This window comes from Dermacentor variabilis, chromosome 2 (assembly GCF_050947875.1).
Source record: "Dermacentor variabilis isolate Ectoservices chromosome 2, ASM5094787v1, whole genome shotgun sequence".
Lineage (NCBI taxonomy): Eukaryota > Metazoa > Arthropoda > Arachnida > Ixodida > Ixodidae > Dermacentor > Dermacentor variabilis.
In genome coordinates, this window is record NC_134569.1 from 230,737,121 (window position 1) to 230,749,899 (window position 12,779).

General features: G+C 46.1%; 1 protein-coding gene across 2 annotated transcripts in view; it reads left to right on the forward strand.

Annotated features, from left to right (window-relative positions):
* The window catches only part of LOC142571215 (uncharacterized), a 191,510-nt gene extending 179,056 nt beyond the window's left edge, over positions 1-12,454 (forward strand). For both annotated transcript variants that reach the window (XM_075679488.1, XM_075679489.1), the window contains 3 exons: positions 7,991-8,073; positions 8,157-8,231; positions 12,201-12,454. In XM_075679488.1, the coding sequence (XP_075535603.1) occupies positions 7,991-8,073; positions 8,157-8,231; positions 12,201-12,364 (322 nt within the window). In that variant the 3' untranslated portion in view covers positions 12,365-12,454. The remainder of the gene's footprint in view (positions 1-7,990; positions 8,074-8,156; positions 8,232-12,200) is intronic.
* Positions 12,455-12,779: the final 325 nt, after the last annotated feature.

Consider the following 12,779-nt stretch of genomic DNA (forward strand, 5'->3'; position numbering starts at 1 on the left):
GTGAATAGAAGGACTGCTTCGCTCGATCGTTTGAAGTCTGTCAGACGCCAGTCGTGTGGAACAGGATAATTACTTACAACGACATACGTCCTATTCATCAGATCAGCCGCCGTATCATGTTTCGCAGAAAGAACGCGAAGCAGTTCAACAACAAGTCAAGGAGATGATTTACGGTTGCGTCATTAAATCTTCGAACAGTCCGGGGTCGTCACCGGTTGTCTTTGAAAAGAAGAACGACGGCACCCTCCGCTTCTGTGTCTATTACAGAAAACAGAACAACGTCACAAGGAAAGGCGTCTATCCGTTGCCGCGCATAAATGACTCTCTCGAACGCCTACAGTGAGCCAAGTCTGTTTCCTCGCTTGATTTGAAGAGTGGGTACTGGCAGGTTGAAGTAGACGAGCGCGACCGGGAGAGAACAGCCTTTTGCACTCCGGATGGACTTTATGAGCTCCGAGCACGTCCATGGGGAATGTGCTCAGCCCCGGTAACTTTTCAACGGATGCTGGACATTCTGCTAGACGACCTAAAACGGCAAACCGTTCTCGTCTACCTGGATGATGTAGTCGTATTTTCAGACAGCGTCTCCGGACATCTTAAGCGACTGCGGCAACTGCTCGAGGCAATCCGATCGGCCAACCTCACCTTAAGATCTCAGGAATGTCACTTCGTTTCTAAAGAATTCAAGTCCCTCTAGCATGTCGTGAGCGCGGCTGGCTTCCGCCGCGATCCCGAATAAACTTCCGCTGTAACTACTTTCCCGACTCCTACCGACAAGAAAATCATTCGATGTTTCCTGGGACGGCGCATACTACCGGCGCTTTATGCGATATTTTTCTAAAGTTTCCGAACCACGTACTCGTCTCACTAGAGACGACACGCCATTCAACAGGAGCTCTGAACAGAAAGCTGCTTTCACTCAGCTTCGATAGCGCCTGACATCGCCCTTTGTTCTTGGGCATTTCGACGACAAAGCCGAAACTTCAATTCACAGCGACGCCAGTAACGTCGGTCTGGGTGGGGTGCTCGTACAGCGGCAGCAGAATGGCGAAAGCGTAACTGCTTACGCCACTCGCACCCTATTGCAGCCTGAGTCCAATTGCACTACCACAGTGAAAGAGTGTCTTGCCCCCGTACGGGCACTTGCAAATTTCCGACCTTTTCTCTATGGCCGGTCATTCCGGGTCGTGACGGATCATCACTCTATATGCTGGATGGCAAACCTAAGAGACCCTTCTGAACGACTGGCAAGGTGAAGCTTGCGCCTGCAGGAACACGACACGACCATCGTGTACAAGTCAGGCTGCGCACTTGAAGATACCGACACATTGTCGAGCGTGCCTGTTGAACCTGCGCCATGAGCGAGGCAGACGTATCTACATGGGAGAGAGCAGATCGAGAATTGCGACCTTACATTGAACACCTAGAAGGCCGCGACGTACGTCTGCCCCGACAAATTGCTCGCGGATTGTCATCGGTTTGTTTGCAAAAGGGAATCTTACACAAGGAGAATTCTGCTACCAGCAACAAAACCTAGCTTTTGGTCGCACCTGCAGAGGCTTCGTGACGAAATCGTGTTCGCATGCCACGACAAGCCTGCGTCCGGCCACTTGGGTTTCAATCGAACACTTACTAGCGTACGGAAATCGTACTGCTGGCCGAAACTCGCCAATTGTGTTAAATGATACGTACAAGCCTGCCGGGAATACCAGCACCGAAAGACACCCAGTGTGAAACCTGCGGGATTGCTGAATCCTATCGAGCCGCCTCGAGGGCACTTCGATCAAGTCAGCATGGACCTCCTGGGCCCGTTTCCCTTGTCTACTTCTGGAAACAAGTGGATCATCATTGCCAAAGACAATTTAACCCGCTATGCTGAAACAAGGGCTCTCCCTAAAGGTATATATAGCTTCTGAGGTTCCACAGTTTTTTGCACAGACCATCGCGGTACGTCATGGTGCCCCAACCTGTGCCATCACAGACCGAGGGGCGTCGGTTACGGCGGGACTGCTTGAAGCAGTTTTCCAATTGAGTTAGACTACGCACCGAAAGATGACTTCCTGGCATCTGCAAGCAAATGGCTAGATGGAAAGGCTTAACAAAACGATGACCGACATGCTGTCGATGTACATAGACGTACGACATAAGACGTGGGACGATGCACTACCTCATGTCACGTTTGCGTGCAATACGGCTGCGCAAGAGACCAGTCGCTTCACGCCGTTTTCTCGTTTTTACGGTTGTGAAAGTCAGACGATATTAGAAGCCATGTTACCAAGTGACAATTCCGACAGTCTTTATGAAGACACCAAGAGTCTTCTGCAGCGTGCCGAAGAAGCACGTCAACTGGCTCGCGTGACCATAAGGAAACGGCGGTGTATGGACGCGCAACATTACAACCTCCGCCGCCGACAAGTTGGCTACCAATCGTGTGACCAAGTGTTACTTTGGGCCGCTGTCGGCCGTAAAGGCCTTTAAAAAAAAAACTTCTTAGTTGGTACTCCGGCCCTTACAGAGTGCTTCGGCGAGCGAGTGACCTAATGTATGAGGTTATTCCGGATGGCACCCAGCCAGCAGACCACCCATAATCGCGGCCTTAGATAGTGCGCGTCGTGTAGTTAAAATCATATCGCACACCACAATAGTCATAGTGTTCAGACCATTGCGTTTTTCCTGGGACAATTCTCTCTGCCCGTCAACGAATTATTTCGCATCGAGTCGATGCTCTTCTGGGAGGAGGGGTAATGTCATGCGCTTACGCCACGCGCTTGTCCCGCTTGCTCCCAGAAGAAGACGAGGACGTGTTAGCTCAAGAGCTCGCGGTCTTGGTCCTTTGTCGGTGCTGTGCTGCCGCTTTCAACGACTCGGACATTAATAGCCTCTTTCAGAAGTCACCTGACCATTAAATTTGACAATATGCTGGAGTAACACTTATAACACTCACTTCGCATCCCTCCAGGCAATTCAAAACTACCCCATAGTAATCATTACAAGCAGTCCACATTAAAAAAATTAAATTATGGGGTTTACGTGCCAAAACCACTTTCTGATTATGAGGCAGGCCGTAGTGTTGGACTCCGGAAATTCCGACTAGCTGGGGTTCTTTAACGTGCACTTAAATGTAGGTACACAGGTGTTTTCACATTTCGTCCCCATTAAAATGCGGCCGCCATGGCCTGGATAAGTTAACACTTTGCGAATGGAAATTCACTACTACATGAAAAAGAAAACATCCTATTTCAGAACTTAGTGCTTATTATGTTCTACAATGGGAAAACTCGGGCACCGATCTAGGCAGCGACCACTATATCATACACATAGGTGTAGGTATGCCGAAACAAGAGACTAGAACCTTCGGTGCACAGACTGGGACCTATTTTAGGAAAGTTAGAGCGCAGTGACTAGAATCGGAACCGATAGAAGCGGGCAGACAGTCCTTCCAGACCTGGATCAACCAGCTCGAACAGGACCTCAGGGAGGCCACTAAAGAAATTAAGACCGAAATAAACATAGAGAGCATTGACAGTAGGCTCGCGCATCTGATCCAGGCCAAACAATTCATCCTGCAAAGATGGAAAACGCAACGACTGATCTGAAAGCTCATGAAAAAGATAGCGTTGCTAAACAGACAGATCGAGGAGCATTCGAGAACGCTCGTGAAACAGCAGTGGGACGAAGTTTGCCTCTTGACAGGTGGCAGAATCCAACATCGAGACAGTTGGAACATCCTCAAACATCCATTGAACGAGCGCTACACTAAGTCAAACAACAGAACCGTAATTACAAAACTAGTACATCAAGTCAGCCAGTACACGGCTCAGGAGGTAGTCATGAGACATCTCGGGGACAAATATCTCCCGAGGAACACGTGGAGTACATGGAAGGACCATGCGAGGAAATGGACCGCGATTTTACCGAGGGTAAGGTACGGGCCACCCTCCATGGTCTCTCTAGTAGATCGACAGCCGGACCAGACGGTATTACCAACTAGCTCTTAATGAATCTAGACGATGAGTCGATCACTTTCTTGACAGATCATATCACCGAGTCGTGGAGAAAGGGAGACTATCCGGAGGAATGGAACATGGCCAACACCATCCTCTTACCAAAACCGGGTAAACCGCTCCTTCTGGATAAACTATGTCGAATCTCGCTTACATCGTGCATAGGTAAAGCTATGAAACTCGTTATTCTCAACAGACTCACTAGATACGTCGAGCAAAATGACATACTCCCGTATAACGTGATCGGTTTCCGCCCCGGACTATCGAATCAGGACGACATGCTCCTGATTAAACACCAGCTCGTACACGTTAGCCCGGTGCACGCGAGAGCAATTCTGGGACTAGACGTCGAAAAAGCTTTTCATCGCATAGAGCACAATGCCATCCTCGAGGTGCTGTGCGAGCTGGGGTTGGGCGAGAGGCTATTCAGCGTAGTCAAGGCGTTTCTGGGCGTTAGGCAAGTGAGCCTCACGCTAGCAGAACTAAAATCGAAGGTGTTGAACCTGTGTAACAGGGGCGCCCCACAAGGGGCCGTACTTTCTCCAATGTTATTTAATCTAGCAATGACCAGAGTCGCGAGGGAACTGGAGAGTATAGAAGGTATACACTTTGCAATATACGCCGATGACATAACCATATGGAGCGCCAACGGTAACGTAGGCCAAACGGAGAACAGATTGGAGCAGCGCATACACACCGTAGAAAGCACGCTAGGCGAGATAGGACTCAACTGTTCGACAGCAAAGTCGGAGGTTTTCGCCCTAAAACATCGGCGCAGAAGTCGAAGACACAGGGGCTACGTCCCCGGGGAGGAACCCAAGATTATCTTACGCTGTCACGACGGATCCGCGATCAAGCAGGTAGAAAAGATTAGAGTTTTACGCTTCCACATAGAAGCGCAAGGTACCAACCTCAATGCCAATTAACACATTTCAAACAAGACGGACCAAGTGATCAGGTTACTAAGGAGAATCAGCAACCGACACAGAGGCCTGGGTGAGGACAGCGATCTAAGGCTAGTGCACGCCTTCACTCTCTGTCACTTCACCTACGTGTCAGGTCTATTTAAATAGTCGCAGGCCGAGCTGAACAAGCTCAACACTATGACCAGAAAGTTAGTCAAGGCTACCCTAGGTATACCTCGAACGTGGAGCTCATGAAAGTAGGCGTGCACAGTACGATAGAAGAGATGGCGGAAGCGCAACAGATGGCGCAGCAGAAAGCCTGACGAAAACGCGAGTGGGCAGGCTTATACTCAAAGCGTTAGGGACAGTCCCCAGTAGATTGATGAACCCGAAAGAACCCGAGGTAGCATTGAGCGCAAACCTTAGAGACGCGATCAGAACCACCCCCTCCCGAGAAATACGCACCCGGAACACAATGTTAGCAGGAAAAAAAAAGCGACGGTGAAAGCTTTGTTGAAAGAAATTGAACAGCTAGGAAAACAGGCGGCCCTTGTAGACGCTGCCTGGGTCAAAGGCAAAGAGGCCTGCACGGCCGTGGTAGTCGACAGCCGGGGCGAGGTACGGGATGCCGTCGCCATTTTCACTAAGGATTCCATGGGGCCGGAGCAAGCCGCGATTGCACTAGCCATCAGCAACCCTAAATGGTCTTTCATCTATAGCGATTCCAAAGCAGCAATTAAGAGCTTTGACAAAGGCTATATCGCGAGGACTGCGGCTAAAATTATCGACGAGGTCGAAACTATCAAAACTGAAATCCGATGGTTTCCTGCACGTATGGGACAAGTGGACGAGACTCGGCTCAACCTCAACGAGGTGACGAATGACCTGGCGCGAGGACTTGCTTGCCATGCCGGTCAGAACCAAACCGATGCCCACTACCATTCCGGGGAGCATAAAGATCACTTGCTAACTTACAACGACATCACTAAATATTACTACTTGGGACGTAGGCAGTTCCTACTGCCACACGTAAAATTGAACAGGGCTCGGGAAGTAACGCTACGTTTACTGCAAACCAGGACGTACCCCACTCTGTATTTCATAAATAAAATGCACCCCGAAGGGGAAATTAGGAAAGAATGTAACGTGTGCGATGGCTTCATTACCATCAGACATATGCTGGCGGGCTGTCCCGCGTCTTTCGCCGACGCCGAAGAAAAATGGCTTTACTGGCACAAGATGATATCAAGCTCTTCATATCGAGATCAACTACGGGCTGTCCAGAGGGTCCACGATGACGCCATAAGGCTCGGCGTGGCGGTGCCGACGTGGACGCGGCCCGCCTCGGTTTGGAAAGACCGGGCTTCAGGACTCTAATAAAGTTTTGCGAATGAATGAATGAATGAATATTCTACAAACATTCGACTAAGGAACCGCCATCGATCTGCTTCTCATCTTGTGAATGAATGCACAGTGATAGGTCATAGCTACAGCAGATTCGCACTCAATGGTATTTTCCTTCTATATTCTATATAGTATTCTACACTATAACATTCTATAACATTATTGTATAATTATATTCTGTGACAGTATTTACCTAAAGTGCGTGCTATGGCAAACAGACTGTGGAATTTTCCTCGATATTACTTTGGAATACTCTACCACGCACAACAAAATATGCAAGATATCTATACCAATTTAAGATATTAGTAGAAGCATTCATAATACAATATCCGTACATACTCACTGAGAGTGTCCGTCTTCTTTTTAAATTTGATTCTGTTTTTTATACTGTCATGCTGTTTAGAAGTGTTGTTATTACCGATGTGATATAAACATGTTTCGATAATACTCTTAGCTCTAATCTGCGCTACTGTTGCTTTAAACATTGTATACCATCATAAGTGTCTTTAAAAGCAGGTCCCAATACAGTCTTCGACTATGCGACCTTCTAATGCATACTATACACATGTAATATGTCTGTATTTTTACCGGTAAAAAAAGTCTGAAAATATTGAAATCATTACATAATTATGTAAATCGCATCTGTCACATCCTCTGTTTGTATATACTTTCATGTGCTCGTGTGCGCAACACAATATCTACGTAATGTGACAATTCATTTATTTTCAAGTGCGTTCTTGTTATTTGCTGATCTCAGTAACCACATACAATAAGATCACGTGGATTGGGACATTTCTGTGGACTCTTACCGCCTATACAGTGCAGCGTGTCTTGCGTATTATCGTCCTGTTGGTATTGTCCCGTCATCGTGACTCACAAAGTTCGTGTCTTAATTTCTCAGAATCAACCTATTCTTAACGCATTTCATCAAGCTTTTCTTTTTGTCCGAGAACTGGTACTATGTGTTTGCGCCAGCTAGGTTCGTCTTACGAATTAATGTTGTTGATTTCGATATTTTTTTATGTTGGATCATTAGAGAAACGATATTTCTTGCCCTACGAACGATTTCGTATCGCTTTTTGCTCCTCCGTTGCAAAGTACTATTGCTTGTAGCGAAAGCAAATAAGATGTCACAGGTGCAGAGAACACTTTTAGAAGCTTTCGGATAGATTAACCTTCTCGCTTAAGTAAAGGGGGTTATACTCAAAGCGATGAGGTCAGATGCAGAACTTAAATATGGAAGAGTGTGACAGGCTATCATATTCTATGATAGTGAAGCGAATAACTCTCAAAGTTTGAAAATGCTTTATGCCCGTGACATGGGCCCAAAGTATGATTGTTCCTCTAAAATTGTAAATTGTCCTCCTGTAATTGTTGAACATATCTAATTTGTTGAGTGTTACTTATTTGTTTATTTAGTTCTCCATTGCTGCATTGTGTAAAGCGATTAGTGAAATTCAGGAAATCACGGACGAGAGCGGAAACATGTTAGCTGGTTAGAGCTGAGGCGGGCCGCCAGATTGCGCTTCCAGAATAAAAGCGAAGGTGGCCAGGTAAAGTTTTTAAGCTGTGGTGACATGGAAAGCGAAAGCAATCGCATTTGCCCAGCTCTGTTCATAAATATCCTGCGGACGAAGCACCCAGTGATAAATGTATCATATATCTTTTATGTTACAGGGTTTCCTTCCCCAAAAAATTTACTGCTAAGGCTTGGGGCACAGGCACCACGTCAATTAATTTCCTCAAATCACCTTCTCCATGTATGTAAATGGCATTCCTCTATTTTTACCCAAACCTATACGTTATGCTAATATCAACCAACACTGTATTTTCGAATATACAGATGGACTCTTGACGTACCTCATACTGCATGCTGACAAAGACTGCCTGCTAGTAAAGTTGGTCTATCGGAGCACTGGTGAGCACGTTTTGTAATGCAAAGTGCATAGGATGAATATTTTCCTGTTATACAGTTACAGCTACTGCCGATACTTGGGACGCAACGTCTCGCTGAATATTAATTAAATTATGGGGTTTTACGTGCCAAAACCACTTTCTGATTATGAGCCACGTGATAGTGGAGGAGTCCGGAAATTTCGACCACCTGGGGTTCTTTAACGTGCACCTAAATCTAAGTACGGGGTGTTTTCGCATTTCTCCCCCATCGAAATACGGCCGCCGTGGCCGGGATTCGATCCCGCGACCTCGTGCTCAGCAGCCTAACACCATAGTCACTGAGCAACCACGGCGGGTCTCGCTGAAAATTCGACTTGAATTCACATATATGAGCTAAATATACCTAGATAAACCTTAGCAGAAGAGCGTTGTGCAAAATATTTTACATTGGCTATGAGTTTAGGACTAATCCTCTAGCAAAAAGCCTTTCGTCTTGTATTTCGCCCCAAAGCACTTTCATTATTCACGTGTAATTAGGACTCTGGGAAAATTAACAAATGTTACGAAGTGGTGGTAACTTGTAATAAACAGCTGAGACATTACTCCTGACATTATGCGCAGTTTTGCTACACAAAACTAGTACGGCAGCCTCATGTCATAGGCCGATGAAACATATGATGCTAAACTTTTACCGCTGAAAAAAAACGCAATTTCAAATCCGAGCATCGGAATAACTCGATATTTTAACGGAAGTGCTAGCAACCTAACCGATTATTCTCCGGTTATCCGGTTTTCGAATTCAAATACCCGACTCACCCAATTACACCATAGGCAGTTTTGCCACAAAACTGGTTTAATGACGCCTTACTAGCGCAAAGTCGAAGAGTCGCTCACGCTCAACGGCTGCATGTGTTTTCTAAAAAGTGACTACGTCTGTGAACATGCTGAGCCTCTTTTTTTTTAAATTGGAGGCATGAAGGCTTCAGGAAGGTCGCGGTCTAGTGTTACTCCCGGAAAGTGGTTTATATTGCGATAACTGGTTGCGGTGCCCATTAATTACAAAATTGTGTGGACCAATTGTCTTGTGTGTCAAGCAATAGTAAACACTTGTCCAATGACAGTTCTACTCATTGCTTTCCAATGTACTCGGTCTTTACTGCGGCTGCTTTGTGGACCATGGCATGCACGAGGTAATCTGTCACCCCAGATGCCCAACTGCTGGTATCGTCAGCATAATTAGACATAAGAACGTATTGGAGGAGTCTGTCCGCAATCCCAACGAGCGAAATGTAAAAGGGTACGTGGCTCAGCATTCCGTCTTTAGGCACACCACAGGAGGCATGAAGATGCGATGACGCAACACCATATGTTTGTAAAAGGAACATCTACAAATAACTATATATCGAGCCTGGAAGGCGGCCTCCAAATCAAACATCCCCAAATGCAGGATGGCTTTATGAGTTAACTTATTGTATGCACTTTTAAGATTCAAATACATCTACGTTGATCAGTCCTTTAAGACTCTGATACTGTACATATAAGAGAGGGTCAATTAACCATATCATAAGAAGCCATATCTTAAAGGAAGCATAGAGGAAATTACTTGTGCCTAACCAATGCAATAAAGAAATGACAAATTAATTGAAATAGAAGTGGATGATGAAACAACTTGGGGCAGGTGTGGAACGAACCCACAAGCTTCGCATTACGCGTGTGATGCTCGACCGATTGTGCTACCGAAGCGCCGTTTGCCCATCCACTTTCTTGGGCATTTATGTTTCCTAGTAGAACCCTGGGAGCGTTAGCCAACACCACCACTCACAAACCATGGCGGCGGATGTGGAACATCCTTTCGGCCGCAGGCGTCACGAGAACGTTATCTTTTTGGGTGAAGACAACCGGTCCATAATCCCCCACATGCTGTTTGGACACATCAATGTAGCCGGATTCGAGAGCTTCGTTATGTATTAAACGAGGCGAAATGGGGTTAACCGAGGGGCCCGACTTTTATTAATCATATAAGAAGCCAACACTGACACCAAAGACTTCATAGGGCAAGTTACTTGTGCCTAATAAACGAAATAGCGACATGATAAATTAATGGAGATTAAAGTGGATAATAAAACAACTTGCCGCAGTTGGAGAACGAACGCACAAGATTCGCATTACGCGTGCGATGCTCTATTAATTGAGTTACCGCGGCGCCATTTCCCGACCCACTTTCTAGGATATTTATGTTTCCTAGTAGAACATTGGGAGTGTGAGCCAGCGCCAGCACTCAAAAACCTTGGCAGCGTATTTGACATTTCACAAACTGGCAACACATTTCACTCAAAGATAATGGAAACTCGCTGTCGAATCGCTATAATGATGAAGCGCGACAGAAGCAGCGAGAGAATTCACATATGTGCGGCGTCCCACATCAACACGAATTAAGCCATATAAACAGCACGCGGCGCACTCTCTCCCCGTGAAAAGCCAGGAGGAAGCGCGCTGACGGCAGGCTTTTTCCCCTCTCTCCATACTTCCCCGGGCGAGATTGACCCCACGTCGCTGGCTCAATCGCTGTCGCCGCTGGACATGATGCGGAACCTTATGGTGACAGCTACAGCGACGGCAGAAGTGCGCACGGAGTGTCCATATAATTGCTATCGCAATAACAAAACAGAATCCCAAGAAGATTGTCAGGCTGTACTCCTGCAAAGCAGGAAGCAAAGTAGTCCTTTAAATTGGGCAATATAGAATGCTGCAGCTTTCAAGTTTATTACTATTAATATTTGCCCTCATGTTTTTAAGCCATTTACGCAGACAATTATTCTTACATTACAATGCATGGCTTTAGAGATTTAGAATGTACATTTGTTTTAATTTTAGCGTTACTAAAGCACAGCCTTTTATTTTATCATGCTCTCTGTTTTTTTTTTGAAGAAACGATACCAAGCACCGAAGAACTCTGTACGGGTAGCACAGGATGTCGGAAAGTGCCCCACCTGTTCACGCGAAGCTCCCGACGCTCCAGCCGCCTGGCTAGTTGCAGGGTGCTTCTAGGCCTGTAGTATGCCCTGCACAATGGTCATGCCTGCAGTGGCAGTCACAATTGGAACACTATTGCAACGCATACTAACTAGCACGCAAGAAGGGACGTAATAGACACAGACAAGGCCCTAAAGCGCCTTCACTGTGCGTTTCATGGGCTTTTTTGCATCCTGGTCTGTAGGTGCAGAAATAGCGCTCCCTGATGTCATACTAACAAGCCCGCATTGAAATACTGGAAAGCAGAATGCTCTGCCACCGAGCCAGTTGTGCTTAGCGTTGATGGTGTGTCCACTTCGATTCGTCGTTCTTGCAGGCTAACGCACTCTGCGTGTCTGAAGACCCTCCACCCCTGTGTGCATGAAAAGCACTTGTTGTATCAATAGCTGGACAGCATGATGACGACGGCGCAAATGTGCCTCGAACGTCCATATATTTGCTATCGAAAGGACAGGTAGTTCAATCACTGGTTGGACTAAGCCATGAAGCCGTTCTCGAGAATATGGCAGCATCTCAGTTACGCCATGTGCGCATAAAAGTAGTGGTAGTGGATGCCGTTTTGCTATCAGTGTTTGCTAACAGTGTTCTATTGTTCTACTCATTTTACCCAATTGTTCTACCCAATTTAAGAGGTCGCTAATACCCTGTTATGTGCTTGTTTTATGTATGTTATCGCCAACAACGAGTTGAGTTATTTTGTTTTCAAGCGCGATTTTTCGCGTATACTGCCCTCCATCCCCCAACCACCCGCATTGATCAGTCTAACTACCCTTAAACTTGCGTTTTATCGCCTCATCTCAGTGTCTGTCAAATGCGACGGTACCGGCTCGTTTGCGAACATTCCTTGTTTTACACTGGTGTTATCGAGCGCCGTCTGCAACATGTATAAGTACCAGCAGGAAGACAGACGCTTCAGTTGTGATTCTTAAAAATACCCCATTGTGCTTTCTTCTTGCAGTTAACCTTCGTGCCTGTGAACTGCTGGTGAGAGACAGCTACTTCCAGCATACCGAGTCATCCAAATGCTGCGACCATTGGTATGATATCAGTTGTGATCCAGTTGTACAAACATTGTACAACCCCGTCCAATGTTCTGGCTTGGAGAAAACTAAAGAAAGATAAAGGAAACCAAAAAAAAAAACTCAAATATGATGGGAATGCGAGCTTGCTGCGCAGGACACGTCAATTTAAATAAAACAGTCATGATGCAGTTATGATTGAACTTCGCCTTCTCTCTTGCTACTCGAGGTCGTCATCGTACGGTCACATTAATGGTTTTACAAGTATGATTTCTTGTCTGGGCAGAAATAATATTTCTAAGAGACGTCCGCTGAGTGAAAAATTCATTATAGGTTATATTATGCCACTGATCTTCCAATGCATAGAAAAAGAAAATTCTTAACCATGTAGTACCAACCGTGAATGTTGTGTACTTGCGGTCTCTACATTTGTAACCCGTGCTTCCCTACACTTGCATACAAGGGTATGCGTGAGCAATTAGTGCTTCCAGAATATATTCAACATTTTGATCCTACAA